The 24,796-nt window shown below is 34.4% G+C and overlaps 1 protein-coding gene across 4 annotated transcripts in view; it reads right to left on the bottom strand.

The window, feature by feature from the left end:
- The window catches only part of Erbb4 (erb-b2 receptor tyrosine kinase 4), a 1,016,453-nt gene that overhangs the window by 235,851 nt on the left and 755,806 nt on the right, over positions 1 to 24,796 (bottom strand). For 2 of the 4 annotated variants that reach the window (XM_005070538.4, XM_005070540.4), the window contains exons 15-16: positions 21,246 to 21,400; positions 15,647 to 15,691 (exon numbers count right to left, since the gene is read on the bottom strand). In XM_005070538.4, the coding sequence (XP_005070595.1) occupies positions 15,647 to 15,691; positions 21,246 to 21,400 (200 nt within the window). Of the gene's footprint in view, positions 1 to 15,450; positions 15,526 to 15,646; positions 15,692 to 21,245; positions 21,401 to 24,796 lie in introns of all 4 variants that reach the window. The other 2 variants (XM_005070537.4, XM_005070539.4) reach the window with 1 other exon arrangement.

Genomic DNA, 24,796 nt, shown 5'->3' with positions numbered 1-24,796 from the left:
ATCCCTATTTAGATGTTCTTCTGATTCCTTAGTCATTTCCATACATTTTGGAATCTCCTTTCTAATTATTTGCTCTCCAAGTGTAGAAAGGTGTCAGAACTCAATCATTACATTTTCTGTCATCTCTACCTGCACTTGTGAGATTGGATTTGCTTTGCCTACAATGATAAGTATGCCTATTCTTAGCTCAAAAGAAAATTTTATGGTTTTTTTTGTTTTTTGCAATTTCATCACAAGTGATGAAATTATGTCATAGACACCTTTATATTTTCCTTACATATCGTTTTTTATGGTATTTTCTAAAATTTAAATTAGAAACAAGCTTGCTTCAGAAGTCAATCCCAGCTCCCTCTCCTTCCCCTCCTCACCCGCTCCCCACCAACCCCCCAGGCTCCCACCCAATCCCCACTCCACTCACCAGGGAGAGTGAAACCCTCCATGGGGGATCTCCAGAGTCTGTCATTTCATCCAGTGCAGGTCTTAGGCTCTCCCTATGTGTCCAGGCTAAGAGAGCGTCCCTCTAGGTGGGATGGACTCACAATGTTCATTTGTATGCTAGGGATAAATCCTGATGTACTACCCATAGCCCCATAGATTAAGGGGGTCTTGATCAGTCCCATTCTGGCCTCCTAGCCATCAGTCTGGGGCCCAAGAGCTCCCCCTTGTTCGGGTGGTGCAATCAGTTAGTGCGCGCGGTACTTATACAACCGAGTATAGTTTTTTATTTTTTTAAATTTTGTTTATTTTTTATAAAAAATAATTAAATTAGGAACTCGATAGATGTCTCAGAGGCTAAGAGCACTTGTTGCTCTTTTGAAGGATTGGAAATTTGGTTTTCTACATCAACATTCCACATCAGTTTGCAGCCACCTGTAACTCCAGTTCCAGGGCATTTGATGTCCTGTTCTAGCCTCCATGGGAACCATACATGTTTTTGGTACACAGATATTTACACAGGCAAACATTCATACACATAAAATAAAAAATAGAACTTTCAAGTAATCATTACATAAATAAACTACTGAATCCATTCTTTGGTAAATGTTTAGCAACTGTTTCTATAGAATACAGAACCCTGGCTACAGCTAGCTATGTCTAAGCTGATCTGTGAAAGACTAATACAAAAATACCAATAGAAGTTTCATGTGTCAGACTTTTTTTTTCACTTGCAAACAAGTAAGTTTTAAATAAAACAGGAATTATGTGCAGATTTTCAACTTTTCTCTTCTTTTTCTGCACTGAAATTACTACACCTGTCATCTTGGGCCATTGAAATCAAAACATGAAACCAAGGACCTTTCCTTCTCTTTCCAAATAATGCACAAAAGCCCATGTGTTTCCCTGTTTGTTTTATTTTCCAGGCTCTCTTGGTCATTGACCTAGGCATTATCTGTATTTTCTTTTACTACACACTTATAGAGATGAAAGGGCAAGAAATCCATACACTTTTATAACTAACACTAAATAGAACTTAGCAAATAGATGTGTGCAGTTGAAATGTAAAATTCATCAGGTTGCTATCCACTTCAAATGATGGTAACATTAAAAATTGTAAAATATTTTCTTGTCAAGCACAATTCTAGAAAATGTACTCGGGCTTTCAAGAAAGAAAATATGAAGAAAGCAGAGCTATTTGTAAAGTATTCAACTTGGCAAAATAAGAATATCCAATTATTTCTATTTTGTGGGCCCACAATAGATTGGAAGTAACTCAAGGGGGAAATGAGAGGGTGTGGATATCTCTGTCTCCTCTATTTAGAAACCTCCCACAGAGGACTTGGAGCAGAGACAAATAAACCCTTTTTCACAAATGCTTTTGGTCATTGTACCTCACTTTAAATAATGTTTTCACTATAGAATAGATTACTCTTTATATTTTTAGAGGAGGTTTATTATGATTGGCTTCACAAGACACATCTTAAGGCATTTAATACTAACGTTGAGGAATATAACCCCCTCTTAAACTTATACAAACATCCACCCACTAATTAGAACACATTTCTAATTAAGGAGAACCATTTTTTTTCCAAAAAATGAATGCCTAGAAAATGCTGTTATGCCCCAGATGCTCTGAATGCAGATTCAGAGCCTCCAGATAATGTAAAAAGAAAAAAGTCAAACCTAAACTAATTCAAACAGCACTGAAATAATATAATATCAAGACAACTTTACACTTTGCCTGAAACCATTTCATTTACATGCAAAAGAAATCATTACTATGAAAGAAAACTCAAATCTACATGAACCATCCTCTCCCCAGCTAGAATATTAATTTTTCAATCTGTTCTTTCTCTATTATTTTTCTATTATTGAAATTATGTGTTGCATTAACATTCAGCTCTGCATCTGTATGGATGGCTTGTGGGCATCCAGAAGAGGATGTTTAAAATCTTTGCTTAGTAAATGGTCGTTAAGGAAATAGTCGAAATATAATATGGAGTAAAGTTAGTGTTTCCTTTTAAATTTCATAAATGATATACATCTCTATACCATCTTCTCTGCCTCCTGAGTTTTAAAAAGACTGTATGACTTTATGCTTCCATTTGTAACATTATCTGGGCTGGTGGTTCATCTATACTTATTATGCCATTTGTGACTGTGTATAATTTTAGTTATTTAAAGAAAATAGAAAAGAGATTGAGAGACAAGAGTAGAAGGGCTCTAACTTCACTCTCTCTACTAAGTTAGGAAAGAGCACTAAAAACTATTCTTGAGTATATTTCAAGATCACTATGTGTATTCATACATAGATATTTAAAATACCCCCAAACAAGCAAACCTAAAGAACACAATTATAAATTACAGATGGCATGCCATGGACAGGTCTTAAAAAATTTATGCAGTTTTGTTTATTTTCAATTAATGTTAGCAAATGACAGCACAATAATTTAAAAGGAGAGAAGAAGAAGTCTACAGAGGGAAAGAGAGAAGGGATACATGGAGAGAGGGAGAGAGGTAGGGATGAAGAGGAGAATGAGAGACATAGAGCCACAGAGAAAGAGACAGAGAGACACATAGACAGAGACACAGAAAGACACAGAAAAAGAGAGAGACAGAGATACAGAGACAGAGAGATGGACCTCCCAAGTAATCCAGACAATATTTTACAAAAAAGGATCAGGTTTTGACATTACTCTGGAGATAATTTTTGTTTTTCCTCTTTTTTCAAAATGTCATAGGAACAAGTCATTGTGTCAGTTGTTGAAATATAAAAGGTAACAATCCCTGTAAGTATAATTCTTCATCTAGGATACCTAAAATTAAATAATAGTCCAACCTATTTTGATTTGAAAAGAAGGCAAATCAAGGCTCTTGTTTTCATCAATGCTTTTCTTTAACATGTTTTAAAATTACAAATGAAATCATCACTGTTTTAAAATAAATTTCTAAATAATAAAGCCTTGGAAGATTTTGTAAAAATTTTTACAGCCATGTCTTTTTATGAGTCAAAGAAAATAGTCTATTAGAAAAGCACATAATTTACAGTGAGAATTTTCATAGCCAGTGTAATTTCTGCAATTCGAATATGTTTTCTATATTTTTTTACTAGTGAATACTAACTTAAATAATAAAATAAGATGATGCCATGTGTCTTATATGGATAAATATGTCATGTATTATCAGGTTTTTGTGTGTTTGTGTGTGTGTATATGTACATACACATATCACTTATTTTTCATTTTGGGTAGAAGAATAATAGGAGCAGATATCCTCCAGTTATGGATTAGTGGTTCAGTGATACTAAGGAATGCTGTCTGGGTAACTATTGATCGGGAAGTTTAAAAATAATGTGCAATTATGTTAGCAAACTAAGGAGCCGAATATATAAAGTATACCCCCAAATTTGTAAACTATTAACTGCTGTACATGCATTTTAGTATATGGTTAATATGTGCAAGGATTTGTATCCTAAGTGGATACTGCCATACCCACTCAACAGACTGAGTATTCGCCAGTCCTATAATTTTCAATTACACCAAAGAGAAAAACTACTACTTCAAAACACAAAGATAAACATATGATTTAGGGCCTTTAATCATCATGAAGATGAAGTCCACCTTTATTTGCTTCAATTTTAATAGAGAGATATATACAAAACTTGCTAAAACAAGCACTATTGTTAAAATATAAATTTAATTATGTCAGAACAATCAAAAGCCCAGTGTATTTTATTTATGAGGGAATTTCCATTATAATTCATCATACGTGAGGATGTAAAAAAGTAGGAAATGTCCTTTGCAATTTACTGATTTTCTAGTATTCTGTACTTGCACAATCATACAATTGCTGATTTTCAGGTGGCAGTGCAATTTGGAATAATTGTTATATATCAGCATCTTGCAATTAACGTGACAGGTATTGAAGTCTGCTAATTTCTCTGAACACATACAGGGTACTGCTAGATCCTGATTATATATTTAAGAGCTTTCTAATTTAATGAGTTCAGAGTCAGTGATAGTGCAAGCTGTTATTTTCCTTGAGAAAATAAAATAGATGACCTTCAAGTTGGGTTCATGCGGATAAACACATTACAAAATGTTGATAATTTGTAAATTAATGTCAGAATGGTTTAAATACAAAACAAGCACAGTTTACATTTGAGTTAAGTTTTGCAGATAGCCCCTTCTTCCCTTCATATGCAAGTATACACCCCCCTCAAAATTACCCTCATTCCTTTCTGGTGAGACGGTTGCAGTTAAACACCAGGAAGAATATGAAGCATTAAATAAAACCCTAAGGCTTTGTCTACAAAATCTCTGTGCCTGTCTGCACCCTCTCTTCTATTTATTTTCTTCTGAAGGAAGAGTGAACAAGGGCATCTTTTCATCTCTAAAGCTAATGCTTTCACATTTGCTTAGCCTGTTAATTCCTGCAGCTTTTCCTATAGATGTTCACTAAGCACAACATCCGTTCTGTTTTACATTGCAAAACTTTTGTTTTCAAAGGTACATTTAAAATACACGTATCTTCAGATGTCTTTCCTAGTAATGTTCACTCTGAGGCCATTTCTCTATGTCTTCTCCTGCACACTCAAATTTCTCAGAAAATATAAACAACTGGTTCTTTTTATGTATATATTTCTTATTCACTTCTCTTATGTCAGCATATGGAAAAATGCTGTATCATATTATTATATTTTTCCACTTAACAACTCTTGAAGGTGTCAAGGGCACCACAGATTCAACATTTAAATTAAGCTCAGAAACATCACGTTAGCACTTCCAAGTGTGCAGTATCTTAGCAATTACTACGCCATCCAGGAAGAAAAACGTAATTAATTATTTACGTTTTTTTTCTTTCAATGCTTTCAAATCCTGCTGACAGTTAAATCTGGCAATAAGTTTTATGTTGTAAATTCTGGTTGAATCTCCCCACTTCTCCACCCTTCTACACTCCAGGCTTGCCAGGCCCATGCTTATCCACTTGCAATGTGCCTATCAACATAGACTGCTAACACCAACTGATCAGATTGTCAGTATCAGTGCTGTTTTTTTACAAAGTCATTCAGTTACATTGTATTTTTATTTTGTGACAGCTTTCTCTTATTTTCCATATATACATATATATATTTTATTTTTAAATTTAAATTAAATTTAAATTAGAAACAAGGTTGTTTCACATGTCAATTCCAGGTCCCTCTCCGTTTCCCTCCCCTCCTCCCGTGCCCTCCTCCCAACCCACCCAATATCTCCTCATTTCCCCAGGGAGGGTGAGGCCCTCCATGGGGGTGTCCATAGTCTGTCATTTCATCCAGGGCAGGGCCTAGACCCTCCCCCAAGAGTTCAGGGTGAGAGTGCATCTCTCATTGTTGGATGGGAGTCCAAAGTCCATTTGTATACCCGGGATAAATACTGATCTACTACCCAAGGCTCAATAGATTACTTAGGCCTCCTCACTGACACCCACATTCAGGGGGTTTTGATCAGTCCCATGATGGATTCCCAGGCATCAGCCTGGGATTCAAGAGCAAACCCTTGTCAGGTCAGCTGTTTCTGGGGGTTAAACCAGCCCACTCTTAACCCCTTTGCTCATCAGTCCTCCCTCTCTGTCACTGGATTCCTTGAGTTCAGCTCAGTGCTGTTTTTTCGAATGCTGGTTTTCATGCTTCTCTTTCAGTTTCGCACTTACTCTGCTTTCACATTTTTATCTATTAACCCTATCATATTTTTATTTGATATCTTCTTCCCTTGCTTGCCAATCCTGTTCCCAGTCTCAATTTCCAGTGACCCTTTTTCTAATCATATAATCACTTATTGTATATTAGCTTGCGTGATCCCTGCCACCATGCTTATGTATTCATTAGGCAAACATTGGTAAACCCAAATTCCCCAGGTCTCTATTTAAGCAATCATAACATGGCTGAATAAAACACATTACTCACCAGAGTCAATTTTATTTGTGAGTAAACCTCTCAAATAACTTAGCAATGCACAGCAGTGCAGTTTTGCTTTTCCTGTAGTGGTCTACATTGGATAAGTCCAGTGCATTTTTGTCTGAATTTATGTAACTATTTATTCCAAAGTGTTAAACTTAGCTGATAATTCATTCAAGATGAAGTTATGAATTAACCCATTCTCCCTTCATAAAGTACATCATTACGTCTTGTTTGTGAATTTCTTCAAGTTGAAGTGAATGAATGTTCCCTAATCTCTGCAGCCGAATTCTCTCCTTTAATATGAGCGTTGCTCTTATCAGCTGCCTAAGATGTTGACTGAGGTTGTTCATTATCTCTTGAAATAAGAAGTTCCTTTCCCCCTACTAATTCCTATCAGTCTTCATATGCATTGTTGTGTTCATCAATTTAAACACACACTCAGACACATGTACACATGCCCACACACATGCACACACACCACACTCTATCTCTTGATTTTCTCTCCTGTGCCACATAGAACAAGCATGTTCAGTAGATTTTGCAATACAGCATTCTCATGTGAGAAGCAATTTAATGGAGAAGAAGTGTATTTTTTTGAGTCAGTCATCTGAACGCCAATCCTGATTCTACTACTTACTAACCAGGTGAAATTGTGAAAACTGGTTTTCTTATCCTGTTTCCTCATTTATAAAATGATAATGGTAATAGTGATAAATATTATTACATACATAAACTGAAAGGTAACGATATTTTACTACATCCTAGACATGTTTGGGGAATGAATTTACAATATGAAGGCAAGGTCTGTGTTAAATACCAAAAAGCTTTTGAAACAAAAAGAAGTAGTACAATTTTGGAAGAAAAACAATTTTCCTATTGGCTCTTTTTTCTCCTGGTGTCTGATTTACTTTGGGATTTTGGCCTAGTATCCAGAAGATCAATAAAGATGTAATTTAGAAAAATTTTGGCTTGTTCATTGAAATAAAAAAAATTATTTGCCCAAAAAGTAAACTTCATTTGGTAAAATGTTTCTGTTGTTTTATTTCTACTGTGCTGAAAGTATCTATAATTATTTTATAAGTAACTCCGGCATATGGAACGCAATATTTTGAGCAGCGTAACAGAATGCCATAAAAATGACAATGACTACAAGCACTCAGACTCTTGAGCAGGTGGGGTTCCCTTTCCTTACATTCATTTTCTAGTGCTGAGATACAGTGAATTTAAAACACTTGCTGTTGGAGTGTGCATAGTAGCTGATAATAAAATGACTGTGTGAGAATTTCATTGGTAAATCAAACTGTTCCCTGTTAATTAGCTCCTGCTTATATACATAATATGCAAAAATAATTGTATGTTTATAAAGACTGATTAGTTATGGAATGTGCTGAGGTAATAAGAAAGAAAAGCATGAGGAGAGCAATTTACTCTAATATCTACACACATTTTATGTAACTACATCACAGAGGGGTTCCAAGTTAATCAGATTCCTTTAGTTAAATAGGAAATATGAAAAAGATATTTTCTTAGGATTTAATACATTGTATGTCTAAGTTATGTGAGAGAGTAATCCTGACTCCTTTGTTACCATGAGCAGACATAAAAACAGAAACTCTGACCTATAAGTAAGAAATATTTCTATTTAATTATTGGTTATGGGATACCAAAATTAAATAAAACTTCATTATCAATATTCTGAATAAAGTATAACTTTATGAAGATGTATACAGTATAATTCTAACTATGAGTAATTTTCTATTTTAAAAGTACATAAACCGGGGCTTATAAATGTGGACCCAAGTTATCATATATTAGTAAAATTTTAAAAAGTTTGGATCACAGACAAATATATAGGATATGTAATGGGTCCAGGGATACAGATGTTTTCTCTTGGATGTGTTTGACTCATCCCATCTGTAACCTACTGCTGCTGATGAAGTAAGCAGCCTCCTGTGAAAAAGCTTTCCCTCCATTGTTCTTATTATGTTTAAAGCCATTATCTAGACCAAATCTACATTATGCTTTCATGAAAGTGGTCTAGAGCACTACACTTCAACAAACACACACACACACACACACACACACACACACACACACACGCCCAACAATTTAAAAAATTTAAATATTTTTATTGACACAATGTGGCCACAATTAATATTTTAACATGGCTAAATTATTAATGTCATTTTCATGACCCATTGTTCATGGAATTTCCTTACTATCAGGGTGCATCAGGTACAACAGGGCTTCTCTACTTATTTTAATTAATTTTGAAGTACTCATTGAGCACACGTGACAATTTGCTACTCTATGGGACAATGCAGGTCAGCAACAATCATAAGGAAGCTTGCAAGTCTGATAACCTAATGAAACGATTAGAAACTTAACCTGAGGGCTCTTTAGTCAGAAGTGTAGACACTGGGCACTGAAGACTGTTCAGCACCTGTAGCCAGGATGGAGATTTTCTCCAATGTACAGAGTATACATGGACAGGGGCAACTTCAGTTCTAGGAACTGTCACAAGATCACTTGAGGAAATAAAGTTTAATTTATGACCATAGATACAGGACATTGGCAGAGATAGAATATGATGTCCAGGATTTCAGTCTCTGTCACAATATATACATTCTGTTATTTGTGCAAATAAATACTAACACATGTGTTGATGTGAAAGGAACTTACTGATGAAATATTGCTTTGACATCCCTCCACATATGGCAACAATGTGTGTGGGATTGACCTAAGCACACAAGCATTGGAATGTGAGTTCGCAAACAAACTAAAACCGTAAGAGGGGTCCATGACCACCTTTACTGTAGTGTTTTGGAAATCAGCTTTCACTCTAGCTGTGAAAATTTTTAGTAAATCTGAAATGGCTATGTCCCATTATAATTCATTTGGATATGGAAAAATATATCTCAGAAATATCTTAGGTTTTTTGAAGACTTATAAGTCCTCCATTCAAAGAACTTATGTCTAAAAGAACCCAAGTGTGCTTGGAAGGAAACTACATGTTCTGACTGAGAACACACATGTTGTCTGCCTGGTGAACACCCTGTCATCAAAAGTGCCCTGGACATGCTAAACATTTTCTTTACAGAATTTTACAATTAACTGCTAAGCTGTGGTAATATGCTCAGGAACAGGAGTATTACAGTTAATTAGTACTCCCTTAGTTTACCTAATCACAAAGTCTGAATTGTCTGTCTGTTACTTGCATTTTAAAATAGGTATAGTAACCACATTATAACAGGAAAGATGTTAATTAATTAATGCCATTACACTAGCAAAATTTACTGTAGTATATTTTCTGTTACGCAATTATTCTACCTTTTTCCTGTACAGATATGAAGTAATACTTTACAAATAATAAACCTTCAGAAGCGTCTCAGTTTCTGGAGGCCCCATTTCTTAATTGTCGATCTCAGTGTCTGTGCTACTGGCGTTATGTTCAGGAAGCATTCTCCTGTACCAATTCATTCAAGGGTACCTCACACTTTCTCTTCTAGGAGGTTCAGTGCTCAACAGTTTATTAGTAACTGCATTGTGGCACTTTAATAGGGGCCAGTTAAAGCTTGTTTGACAATCATTTTTACGTGTATTCTTTTATACATATCAATATTCACTTTTCACATATTTAATTGTTAGTCTTCTGAAAAGATCAGTCCTTCATTATGTTGTCACATCTATTATTTTTTACTTCTGTTACATTCTATCAAGGCATTGCTGGCTAGCATAGAGTTTTTGTTTACTTGATGATAATTTGCATTGGTTTTACTTGGAGTAGCAATTGTTAAAAACTAAAAGTTATAGAATATACCAATGGTGAAAACAAAGTGGTTATTCTCATGTGATTCATAAGAGTTTAGACAGTCAAGTCTTAGAATAGCATGGCAGTACCATTGAAACCAGAAAGAGTGGTCTTTAAGATGCAGGGCTTACAGAACATTTTCCACTCTCTTGCTTTTCCTCTCTGTAACTGGGATCAGACTTTGATAATAGCTAAAGCTTAAGATGCGTGTGAGAGACGAAGAGTTCTGGCCTCTTTCTGAGTCAGAAATAAATGAGTATAAAACATGATCATTGCATTACCACAGAAAGATACTCCTGGCAGTGTGAAAGTTGAGCATTTTGAATGTTTCCTACATAATATTTTGATCCTTACTATTATAATAAACATTTTATCAATTGACATTCTAAGCAATTGCTGCATTAGTACCAAAGTCAGTGGTCTAAAGAACCTTTGTTGACTTTCAGTGATGAGTATAGATTAATTTCTTCACAGTTTTACGCTTGCTAATCTTGAATGCAGTAATGTTTCTAGTGCCTGACTTTGGCACTGTGATATGAACATTTTGATATCAATATGAAATACTTCTGTTTAAAGTAGCCTCTTTAGCTATATGAACAACAGTTAACAAGTGAGCAGTGAAACTTTGTGTATCCTTGCTAATTCTCAGATAATTTTGACATTTCACAGGTTCTAGGAAGCATGGTACAAATCACTGCTAAGGAAGAAATTGGCACACTCCCCTTCATCTCTTGGACTTGAACATAGGAAAAGAAAACTTAACAAGCAGCATGTGATGGAATGTGGATAGACTTATAATAAAAAAGCTATGCACTTTTATTTATTGTACTTGGGCATCATAATATAACTGCCACTCATCAAAGATAACCATTCATAGGTGATTTGGACCATATGATCTGGTAATAAATTTTGCACTCACTTCCTTGGGAGGAACCAAAGAATTGCTATGTGTCATATGTAAGTGGTGCCCAGAGTATCACACCATTTCTTTCATATCCATCACACACAGGTCAGTTTGACAAAGGATAAACTGTTGTGTGACCTCCTCGGCAAAAATCACTGTACCATAAAATAAAGGTGTGACTATGGCCATGAAAATTGAAAATGTTTCAAAAAGTTCTACATGAGAGACTTAGAAAAAGTAAGTTCAGTTATTGTACTATGTATTGTGAAGTATACAGAATAAATGAAATAGAACAAAGAACCGGGGCAGATAAGAATACAGGAAGAGGTGATCTACGATGAATTTTTATATATCTCTTAACATTTTTATCCAACAAAGTAAAATGAAATTTTTAGTCAGTTTATTTTTTGCTTTGTAAATAATGTGAAGAAATGACTCAACAATAGTTAGTTATTATTGTGATTAATAAATTTATTCCCTTGTGTTATATGAGAGTAGGCTTTTTCAATTTTTCACATATTAGACAACAAATCAAAATAGATTAAAATGTTATATTTGTATATCAGAAAATAATCTATATGAAAGTAGCCTGTGTGTTAGCTAAGACAGATGTCACACACACAAAGAAAGTCTTGAGAAACACAATTTTTCCTGGTGCTCTTAGGGGGACACAAAAATAATGAAGGGGGGAGTACTGGGAAAAGGTTGGTCAAAGTAAATGTCATCCTCTGGTATTAATTAAAAATGAGAAAGGAAGGAAGGAAGAAAGGAAGGAAGGAAGGCAGAAAGACAGAAAGATTACTGGTTCTATTTTTCTTATTAGTAGGATATTCTACAATACAATAACAATCTTGAATTATTTTCTATCCTATCCCAATAATCTTCCTGGAAGAGACTCCAGCAATGCCCTGTAAGCTAAATGGAGTATGGAAAACCAATTCACAAATTGCAGGTTTGGGGTGAAAAATAACGCTGCTTTGAAAATGAAAGTTGATCAAGATCAGAAACATTTTACCTGCTTTCATGTAAACCTCTAGTCCTCTCTGCTGGTTTAGGGAATAGAATAAAGAAACAATGGGACAGTGAGGAATTCTACGGCTAAATATTTTGAAGTAACCATGTTCACATGTTCTATGTATTTGCTGTGGCTAAAAGAAAATTATTTGGATAATCTCCCAGGTAAAAGGTGGATTATGAAACTTGAAACATTCATTATCCGTTGTCCTATTTCTGGTCTTCCCATTATGAAATATTTGCTGTACTCAGTAACGACAGATGTTTGTAAAACTATCATGGAATTTAAAAGATTGAAAAGTCTTGAAATCTTAATGATACGTATCCTGCTGTCCAAATTTATATTCATCCCATTCTAGAAACGAAGGACCTGAAGGAGAATCTGATTACTCCAATATAAAACAAAATACTCAAAAGAATTAAATAAAATGTGTATGGACATCCTAAAATATCACATGAGAAGCCCGTGGCGGGTCATGTAATTCTGACAAGTCAACACAATTGAAAAATAAAGTTGCATTGTTTTAAACTTAAGAATAAAGCAGGCATTAGGTAAAGACATCTAAAGTTTTAGGTAAAAAATAATTAGATACCAGTTAACAATCACATATTGAGATCATGGTCCTAAGAAATAGTTTGTTATAAAAAGTAAATGATTAAAATCTGATAAATTTTAACATGTGAATTCTGTATCCACTAACCTGTTGGATTAACATCCAACTTATATAAAAGATACACATAGGGCACCACATAATAAAATTGTTCTGAGATAATGTTGCTATTTCAGTCACAGCCAAAACTGCAGTAAGTGACTATTTAGTCCAGGATAGTCTATGTGTTATCTCATATAATCCTCAAACTAATGTCACATTATCATTCGATTTCATGGATAAGAAATATGACAGAACCTGTATTTGAACCCATGCTTTCACATTCAAGAAACTCTGTTCTTTACCTGCTGGTGAGTTTCTTAGAAATGATGAACTACATTTTTCTGTTCGTTTTCTATTTCTAACCTTGTGTGTCTACTAATGACACTGATAATTATTTGTATTAGTCTGAAATAATTGACTATCTATTGGAAATTCAGATAATGCTGTAAGATTGACATTTCACTGTTTTGTTTAAATTAGTAAAGTATTAAATTTGTAATTAGACACATGATTTTGAGTTTTATAACATCAGTTAAAATCATCCACAACTACAAGTGAACTGTCAGTCTACATCTCTGCCCCATGATCAAATGTCATCTCCCTGATTCTCAAGACAAAGTGATAGAAATAATCTCCTTCTCTCAAGAAAGCCATCAGGAAGGCATCAGTACACACCAATGCTTTCTGATGTCTTTCAGAGACCTCTCTGTCACATTCCTGAGGTTAGCGAACTCTACTTATACAGGAAAAGAATTATAATGCTATATAGAAATGAGGGTGGTTTCTATGAGCTAGGCACTGTTACTAAGTAAAAACATAGTCCTCAGAACAGTTCAGGAGCTACATAATGCTGTCATTTTGCACATGAAATCATGATTTTAAACCTGAAATCAGATTACAAAGACAACATACTTTACTCACCGTGTGGAATTCTTTCTCACTAAAATATTGGAATGAGTTATAAGTAAAATCATTAAAATATTTATGAAATTATTCTTCAAAATTATAGCTCAGTGACCCAATCAATGTCTTAAAGAAGAAATATTATTTCATGAACATAGCATGAATCCAAGATAGATCTTGGAGGACAAAATTAGATACTCAATACTACTATATTAATTAGTTTTTCAAGCCCAAGTATCAATGTGCCACTGTTATATAAACCATTCTCCTATAAACACCTAAATTACTCTAGAACCTGTCATCAATATTTACTAATTAACAAACAATGAAGATGACATATCAATTATTCAATCACTTTACAATTTAAAAACAATTTCAAGACAAATGAATGGAAAAGCTGTGAATGGAATTAATGTCATAGATGAATCTCATACATGTAATATTTAGTGAAAGTAGCCAGATGCATAAAACAAGACTATATTAATGTTGGATAGGATAAGACAGAAATACTGGACAAACTGTCTTAGGTGTTAGAATTTAGGAAAGTGGCTAGACCTGATAAAGACAGCTCACGTAGTCTATTATCATTATCATTTTTTATCCGATAGTTATACTTTATCAAGGCTTCATTGTCATATGACAACACAATAATTTCCTAAAAGCAATACTTCATCTAAAATTCCCACTTTGTTTTTAACCTTAATATTACTATCTTTCTTAAATAAAGTTCAAATTAGTTTGTTTCAGAAAGCTAATATTTCTATGTAAATTTTCAACGTACTACTTTCCTAGATAAAATATTTCACATATTTCTAAAGGCATATTTTTATATATAAACAATAAGGCACTGGTTTATATAATTTATAAAAAATAAATAGCTCATGGTTTGTGGTAAAGCCTTTTTTGTGCAACCAATACCACAATAAAGGTATAGATTGATCGACTATGTGCAACATTGCTTCTTACTGTCCTTTAGTGAACTTTACCCCTGAAATTACAGCTGTTGGTAACTCTGACTAATTTTCTGTCCCTGTTGTTTCCCCTTTTTCAGAGTTTGATATAAAAAGGAAACCAACTGGTATGTGTTTTTAACAACCTGGCTTCTTTCATTCAGCATGGTGTATTTGGGATCCATCCATGGTGTGTGTAGCATCAATTTCTTCCTTTTTATTACTCAGGCATATTGCAACGCATGGGCGTAACTCAACTGGGTAGCCTAAGTTGCTTACAGATTTTGTTGATTGTGATTACAACTACTGTACATATTAGTGTTCAGAATTTTATGTAAACAGAATAATATATTACATTCTTAAATATCCAACAAATGCTTTAGCATGCATAAGATACTTTCCATATTGCATTGATGCTATGATAATTTTTCCATCTGAAAATATACCAATCAGTTCAAAATAACACAAAATCAGGAATTAAATCCAAATTTTATGACAAACATTCTGTAAGTATTATCAATCAACATTTTAAAATTTCTCCTTCATAATTTTTTAGTTTTGAAATTATGTACAAACTCAAGAATAGTCTATTGAAATCCTAATGTAACTACTAATTTTTAAGTGTATAAAATTTTAAGTCAATGGCTTGACTAATTAAAACTCTGAAATCTTAATGAATGAAGGTAAATAATTAAGAACTGATTTAAAAACAAAGTGTATTAAATTCTTCTGTAACTCTCACTTAATGTACTAAAATCTCAGTCCAATTGCTTAGTGCTTTTGGTGGTGGTAACTAGGAAAGAATTTGAGTGATAAAATGGAAACATGGTTGATGTTACCTAGCATGTTGTGGTAAAGTGGAATGGCCCGTCCATGGGTAGTAAATGCAGTCATGACTAGTGGGACCGTTACACCTGCAAGCAATTACAGAACAGAAAACGTCACTCTCCATCCACAGTGACATGCACACACATGCACCAGTGCTCACGCATGGAGCCTTGGAGGAAGAACATGGGAAGCAAGCACACCAAGTACCTATCCATCAGGCCGATGCAGTCTTCAATACTTGAGCCTACGCACCTGCAGAGATTCACATATCAAAGAGATACAAGGAAAGAGAAATCAGTCATAAAACAAAAACAAGTGAGATAAATACTAAATGTGCCAAAATCCTAATTTTATTATTTGGTAGCTTCCGGGAAAAGCATAATTTTAGAGACCGAGGGAAAAATTATTTCTATGTGGAAACACAGAAGTGAATTTACATTAACACTCAAATATAATGCTAGGAAACACAGAGACAGCAATGGAAATTTTACCTCCTCATGTGGATAACTTTCATAAATATCTAAAACCTTCAATCCATTTGCATCTTTCATCACTATACACAGTTAGATTAATTACCTATGACTGTGAATTGTTTCATGTACATCATTTCTCTTAAAACACCATTAGTTTTAAGTAAAATAAAAAAATCAATAAAAAGGCAATGAACAACTTAATGTAACATAATAGCCTTATTCTTGATGTTCATTAAAGATGGATCTTGGCAGAAAATAAGTTAATACATTTTAGTGGAATTCCCATGTATATTTTACATACCCAGATTATGTCCTTGGTTATGAATCTCTTTCATTTTTGTCATTAAGCACACCTTTATGTAAAAATCAAATGAACTGATTTGAGCCTCACTACAGTACATGTTAATGACCACTTTTAAATAGCAAATACATGACCTGCAAACAGAAACTTAAAAAAAAAAGTCACAGTACTGAACTCAAAAAAAGCAAATAAATACTCTCCAGTGAATGAGTAAACTCACACAGATGTTGCTGAGGAATCTACCAAGAAAAAAAATTGATGAATGTATTTAAATACACAAAATTCTAATATGCAGTTCTTAGAATTTCATTTTGAGCCATTATGGAAATGTTTCTTCTATTTTCTAGTACTTTAGTTGAGTTTTTTATTTTTCATTAAACATAAACAGCTTCTGGTGGTATGATTTATAGAAGTGCCTAATTTGGGTGGCAATAGAAAGTACTCATGTTTTTCAAAACTCTGAGGTTTAAAAACTAAAAAAAGAGCTTCAGGGACCTAGAGATGTGCACAAACTATGTGCAGTTTCTATAACTGACTCCAGATGCTAGTGAGCTAATAGAACTTATCTGATAACTTAAGTCACTGTCTCTCTGTTCTACCATACATGCTGCAATGCTACTACTAGCATTTTTGTTTTGAGAATCAACTTTGAGCAGCAAAAGTAAATTTTATTATGGGAAAATTTGATAAAGTTCCATGAAATAAACAGATAAGAAGCAGCTAAACACACATGGTTGACTTATTTCCATTTATTGGATCTAATCAAAACAAATTTTAATTGGAAAATAAACTACTAAAACACCCTAGAACAGTCTTACATGATATTCTTTTATTGTGTTCTAAAGAGCTGTTTTTTTATTGTATTCCTATGATATTCCCTTCAAAACACTATAAATAGTTTTTTTATATTTTATAAAACACCATTTTATAAAATTAACAGTCTACTTCTTACTTCACTAGAGAGAGTCTGAAAAGCTCTAGTTTGTGTATAATCTTTATAATGACCCTTGAAAGAAAAATATATTCAATATTGAAATTCTGTTTGAAGAGAGGGTGTGAAGAATGAAATATCTTCATTCAATAAACGCATGTGATGAGCCTACTAAAGTGCTTGTCTCCTTCAAGGAGCTGCAGAAAGAAATGAGATGGATTAGATGCATTTTCAATTATTTTCATTGAGCTCACAGTTTGAAGATGAAAATACACATTAATACATATGTATGGCATTGTTTTGTAAGTATAATATGCAGGAGGGATACCATCATGTCCCGCTTTAGAAGGTCATGGTCACCATTCTGGAATAGTCAACAGTCTGTAGTTTGAGATATTGAGAGCTACGGCTGAAGTGATAGTGATTATTAGGGAGTACAAAACAGGAGCAAATGCATAACTCAATAGCATTACATACTCTGAACAATATTTCTAAGTAGAACTAGAGCATGATGGCAGGCAGAGAGAGAGAAAAGAGAATGGAAGAATTAGGAGCCAAGTTTGGTGGGTTTTAACTTAGTAGGTAATTGAAAGCCACTGTGCCATTTGAAAAAGCTATGTCTGTCTGTAGATTATTTCTTCAGAGGGATGAATGAAAAATGTGGCAAATATACACAATGAGATGGTTTTTCAATCACAGGGAACAAAGTTATATAATTTGCAGGATATCTATGCAAATGAAGTTCAACTTATGAGCCAATTAAGTTAACCTCAGAAAAACAAATGTAGTTTCCTTTCATTTATCGTTCCTAAATCTTAAACAGTAATATAAATTCATATACATATACATGACATTAGAGAAGTGAAACTACGTAGGGGAAGAGAGAACTAACAAGATGAGCAGGAGTGAGAAAAAAAGAGAAGAATAAGGATAGATGTGTTCAGTGTACAATATGTATTTGTTCAAACTCTCAATCATCATTTCAATATACAACAAAGAAAACCTTTGTTTGGTATATAAATTCAATACCATAAATGTGAGTCCATATAGGCCAATGGTTGTCTTAATCTGAACATGGTTCATGATTAAAAGCAGGTATCCTAGGTAGTTTTAATTGTCAACATGATACAGACTAGAATCATCTGAGAGGAAGTCTTGATGGTATATTTGCCTAGAAAACATTGACCTGTGGGCATATCAAAAGTGGATTATCTTGATTATTAATTGATGCAAAGGAATCATCTCATTACAGGTGACACCAACCCTAGGCAGTTAGTCCTGGGCTGTACAGGAAATCTAATTAAGCAAAGAGATTTTGACCGATCTGCAAGCAGTGGTCCTCCATTCTGTTTTTTTTAAAGACCAGCTTGAATTTCTGTTCTTACATCCCTCAATGATGGACTGTGACCTGGAAATAAAAGCTGCAATAAACTCTTCCCTAAAGAAAACAACTTGATTAGCATGAATCCCCCAGAGGAAGCTAAAGAATGAATGGTAAAATATGGCCTCTATTCAAGGCAAGAAAAGTCAGTATTTTTCTTTGGTTTTCCCTTCCTTTTTCCTTCCTTCCTTTCTTTTTATTCTGGTGAGAGTTTTCTAATCGGGACTAAATGTTTCACTTTTTAAAAAGTACTTGAAGAACTTTTAGAGTCAATTTATTTAATGCACTTTTGAAGTAGTAAAAATACATTTAAGGTATTAGATAATTTTATTTTCAGAAAAATCATTAAACTGTATTCAAAGTAAAAGCCCTATTTCTTAAAAAATGTAATTGGAAAGAATGTTTCCATTAATTTGGTTATTAAATGACCTGACTAACACTGGGATGAAGAAGGGAATCTGCTTTCTGAAGTAGAACTGTCCTGGTGAGAGCTCACACTTACTCATATGATCAGTCAATAAATGATCTGAGGAATCAAAAGAAGACACTGATCCCAGCATTCCCTCTGTTCTGTGATCTTTCACTGGATCATAGTTCTTTCTGTATGCTCACACTCAGGAATGAATTGCCCTGGACACCTCATTTCCTCCATATAAGGTGTCAAAGCATAGTGGGTATGTGGTGTAAGTTCATAGAGTGTAACCATTAATAAAATTCTACTCAGGAGCTGGAATCAGCACCACTTTTAGGAAATCAGTAAAAGTGAATACAGAGCTTAAGAGGAGGACGAAGCTTAATAAATGCAAAAATAAGACCTGAGGACAAAGTCATCATTGGAGACACATTACCCTGGAAGATGCTATGAAATACAGCATATTCTGTCTCATCACTATACTGCAGCCAAAAGCTATTTGTGTATCTGTTTATTTAGAGGTCACCATTAAACCTTGGCTTCCCTTTTGTATGAGATCCCAGTTTTGTTGCTACGGTAATTTGAACCTTTCTGTTGGACTCAGCTTCTACCTTCCTCTACTATATATGCTTTCCTTTCTTATCCAATCACGATTTCAAGGCTCACGAGAAAGACACTCCAGCCACACATCCACACTAGGCTCTGAGTCTCACTTTCATTTCCCTAATGGCTTCATTGTAATTAGATTTGCAAGAACAGCAAAAGGTCTCATTTTGAATGGCAACAGCTGTTGACATCGACATTATATTGAATAATTTACTGGTTTAATTTTAGTTGCAAAACAATAAAACCCTCTTGTGGATGATTTTCACAGGCAAAGTTTTCTTTTTTTCTCTTGCTGACTCTTCTGCTACAGCAGCATGAGTTATTTTTTTTCTTCCATAAAATAGCCTCAACTCAAGTGAGCCAAACTCACAAGGGGAACCCTTTATCACTTCTGTTTTCCTTAGCAAAGCGTGTAGGTGACTGTCTAAGTGCCCTCAACCTGTGTGCTGATGTGGAAGCTGAGGAGCTGGCCGGCAGCTCTTCTTCATGGCATTTGAATTTGTGTGGCAGAATATTGCTTTACCTTCTGAGGATCTGCTACTTCGCAGAGTGACTTAGCTGATTTCATGACCTGTAGGAAACTACAGCAGCATCCAAAAATTGATGTTTTCTTGGCAGAAAATAATGTTGCTCACTTCACTATTTCAGTATCTTCTAACAGCTAGGCCTTAATCCAGCTGGACCATCTCTTTAGAGAACCTCTGCTTTCCTGCCAATTTGAAAGGGCCCGAAATAACTCTCAACAAGTGTGTGTATACATGTGGTTCTGTGCCTGCACTGTGGGTAAGCACTCTCAGTGGAGGTGAGGATTTTATGATGAGACAATGAAGTGAGTTAAACTGATCTCGACTCTAACAATATTTACCCTCTAGAGGAAACAAGGGGAAATTGTTACTGAGATAAGATAAATTTGTTTTAAGAAATAGATTAGAATTTGCTAGAGGTGACATTATTTCCTTTTGTATACAGTGTTCATTAATGCCTCCATCAATTGCCATAACACTGACCAAAAATATTCCAACAATCCCCCTAATTTGTTATCTATATAGGTTATGCTGCACAGCATGTCCTCTTGAATGAAAATTATCTATCTATCTATCTATTTATCTCTCTGTCTATCTATCTATCTACAGATAGATAGTCAAGAAACTCTAAGTTACAGAAAAACCATAAAAAATGGCTCACACACCTATATTAGTTCTGTTGTGAGCACACATATGAGCAGGTTATCCTTTTTTCTTCTCTGTCTTGATTGCCTGAGATAAGATTTCACTGAAGGACCAAGCTAAGACAGTAATTATTAAAGAGATCTACTCATTTTAAGGTTTGACAATAAAGAAATAGAAGCCATACTGAACATTTAATACAAAAAATCTCTATGACACAAGTACTATATTGTCTCTTCTAATACATCAAATCAATTGTAAAGATTGGACGATTTCTAAATTGCAATAAAAGCATACTAGCTTCATGAAGGAGTTAATAAGGTGGTTATAGGTAAATAATAAGTGGAGATATTTCAGAGGCTCACCTAGAAAGAATTTCATTTGAAATCAACATGTAAAATTTAAAGATGAATAGCATTTTCCAAGGCTATTTTAATGTGAGTAGACATCATAAGAGATACTGATAAATGAGGTCATCCTTCCTTTCAACTGGAATCATGTCCACGATTTAGCCCTTGACCAACAAGGATGCTTACCCTTGGGTGCAGTTTGGATGGCATGGGTGGCATTCCCGATCCTGATCCGCATACTTGAAAATGAAACTGTTTGCTCCCTGTAGGCCATCTGGACATTTCTCCACACAGTTTGGACCATCCTTAAAATGAGAACACTTTGTGCAATTGTCAGGTCCCTGAATATGAAAAAGAAAAACAAAGAAAAATGAGTTCAATTCCCTCTGAAAGGCATCATGTGGTTTAGTCTCTTAGAATTTTGAGAATGACAAATAAATCTTCCTGTAGGGAGAGCATATCCATCGATACTAACATGGATTTGGCTACTAAAATATAAACAGCATGGAGACAGCCTTAAAGTTCTTCTTTGCCACACTGTATGTGAGTCATCATTCTACCATCATACTATCAAATATCTTCTGGAAACATCCCCCACTTTGAAATCAGCAGTTCTTAGTTTACCCATTCTCTGTGTCATTTCTCTAAAGTGACTTAATCTGAACTAATATTTCCCAATGGCCTTTTCAAAAGGGTAGCAACATTTCATCTTGCTTTTCATTCTTAATGGTATTTAAAGTTAAAATATGTGTAAATAGTAAATTTTCCATGGGTATGTTTCATCACCATTACTGAAAATTCATGAATTCACAAATAGTTAATGAGAGATAATGGATAATGGAAATTAGAATACATTGCTTTCCATGGGCCCATGTCTTTGCATGTTCTGCTATTTTGGCTATTTTCTACTTGATACTATCATCCCTCCTTTATAGGCCCTCTCTTTGCTTTGGATTCTATGACAATAATAATCATCTGACCAGTTTTTTGGGACTTGTTTGCCTCCTGCTCTATTCTTCTTGTTATCTGCCTATGTATGGAATCCTGAACAATTATTACAGCATGCCTGAAGATAGATTATGTAAGTAGGATATAGTAATTATTCAGGGGCACAATTAAACCAAGTTCATATTTGCAAATATCACAATTTGGAGACAGATTAGACACACATTATATTGAACTATTAATTAAGGGACACTATGTAGATATGTTTACTCATGGGGGTGATCTTAAGTGTTTACAAATGACACCTCAAACCAGCTAGATAATATAAGTCAGTAATATAAAGTAACATAAATCAATTGATAAAGAAAGTATCTAATAAAAATACTGATGTAAAGAAGAAAAAGTAGTCACTAAGAAACCAGTGAGCTTAGATCAACAGCTATCTATTCCATTATTTTGATGTGAAGTTCAAAGCTAAAATAAAATAAAACTAAAAAATTTAAATTAACATATGAAACCTAATCCCCATTCTACCTAAAGAGTTGCTAATGGTAACTTCTCATATCCTCCAAAATAAGAGTACTTCACATGCTTCCAATTTTAACACCTGTTCATGGGTACTTAGGCACGTAATACTGCCTATTATACGGAATCATTTACTGTGCAAGTATGCTCAGTGGCATGTCTTATTCTACAAGACAAGAGACATGTTTCTTGCAGAACACAGAATAAAGCTTACCATAAGTAAATTAAGCATAGTCTGAATTAAGCATATTTCTCTTTCGAATTCTTGTAAAGTAAAATAATGTCCAGGCAAAAATCTTAAGATATAAAATGTTACGAACTAAAGTAAGTTCATAGTTTAGCATATTCTAATGCAGTCAGCTAGTTTGTGCCTATTTGTTTCACCAAGACACAAAACAAAGTACCTGCAGCTAACATAGGTAAAAGACATTCTAACAAGTCTCTAAGGATTTGAAGTACTCTGACTCCTATTTCATAATAAAAAGACAAGCATCTACTGCTCACTCTCCTATTGTGCTATTCCCAAGGCTTTTAAGAATATAGGTGCAGTGCGTGAAGAAGTGGTAATGGTGAAGGATGCAGCCTTCATTCTCCTGGGTACTAAACTGCCTCTGGACCCAATAATTTAGTCAGGCAACGAAGTAACAGACCAAATCCTGATGTGTGCATTATGTTATGTTTTCTCAGTGGCAGCTGTTTTCCCAGGTAGCTTCTCCAGAAAACAAAACTCCTATTTACTTCTTTACAATAATGTTCTGTCATCCCTGTGGGAAGAGTGCCATTCACCTGTCAGTCCAGGTAAGATAAAGCTTGCTTTGAAAGTAGACGTCATATATAGGGTAAGTGCTGAATTCTCTAGCCTCCTCTCTCCATGCTGCCACTATCAAATATTATACATAGAAGTGGAGATGCTATGAATTCAGAGTTTTGGGATCTTAACAGGGAGATTCTCCTCTTGAATATTTCTAAGACTATCAGAGTACCCTACGTAAAATGAATTAAGTATGTTTATCCTGTGAGCAAACAAAGGATAGAATTAGTATCTAAGCATAATTTTGATGAACCATCCTCATAGTTACTTTACATTTTGTAAAAATTTAGGAAGCTTGTCCTCCACATCCAGTCCCCTTTCTTCTATGCTGCCTCTCCAGCCTCTATGTTGGCCTCCTGTAACTGTTTGGTTCTCCTTACTTATTTCTCTTTCCACAATTCTTCCCCTTCCTCTTTCATTGAATCTATTCATGTTAGTGAAGGTAGGTACAATGGATTAATTATAACTACATATATAATATGTAAATTAAACAAGCAAGACCAAGTACAGGCAGACCAGCATATCAAAACAAAGGACTTCCTGTATGTCAAGACTGCTTTCCTGAAGATAAAGAATTTCCATCATATTGGAGTAGGATAACACCATCCCATTTACTACACAGATGTCATGTTCTTAGCAAGTTTATTACTTGTAGGATGCTAAAGATGGTGATGTCTGGAAGAAAACTGAAATGATAGGAATGAAAAACTTGGAATCATAATTTTCACAACTGAGCGGAAGCTTTATATCTCACTGCCTTTTGAAGTGACTAATCATTATGCTTAAAAATATTTATATTTTAAGTGAGGAATGTCATAGTATTGTTCAGATTTAACAGTATTTTATAAACATTAGTAGCTATCAGTTTTGACCACTATGGAAACTTTGACAAACCAATGATGAAACTTTCTCTCTTTCTCTCTCTCTCTCTCTCTCTCTCTCTCTCTCTCTCTCTCTCTCTCTCTCTCTCTCTCTCTGTCTGTCTGTCTGTTTCTGTCTGTCCTGCCTCCCTCTCCCCTTTCATTCTTTACCTTGCTAGGCCCTGGAACTTTCTAGTGTTTTGCTTGACTGTCTTCTTTGTTTTCTAGACATATCAAGACTCTATTTTCATGTTGCAGAGTGACTTTAATTATCTGGTCCCATAAGCGCTGTCACAATGGGAAGATGTTTATTATATCTACTTTTCATATCAAATAATTTTGAAGAAAATCAAGAGCATTAATTTCTTGGGATTTGGACTTTGAGTCTTATCCAAACATGTTCAGGGAGTGTCATCACAGACTTGATTTAATTTTTGTAAAAATATTTAACTCTTTTAAAAATAAATTGCCTCAATTTCTTTGAAAAACACATGAGTAAAAACTATAAATATATACACACTGAGAGTAATTACTAACCATGTTATCCAGGTAATAATACGTAACAAGAAAATATTAAGTCACACAAAAGTAGCAGG

The sequence above is a fragment of the Mesocricetus auratus genome, unplaced genomic scaffold (genome assembly GCF_017639785.1).
Source record: "Mesocricetus auratus isolate SY011 unplaced genomic scaffold, BCM_Maur_2.0 Super-Scaffold_100010, whole genome shotgun sequence".
Taxonomy (NCBI): domain Eukaryota; kingdom Metazoa; phylum Chordata; class Mammalia; order Rodentia; family Cricetidae; genus Mesocricetus; species Mesocricetus auratus.
The sequence above is the reverse complement of the archived record's forward strand: the minus strand, read 5'-3'. Positions and strand labels throughout refer to the sequence as shown.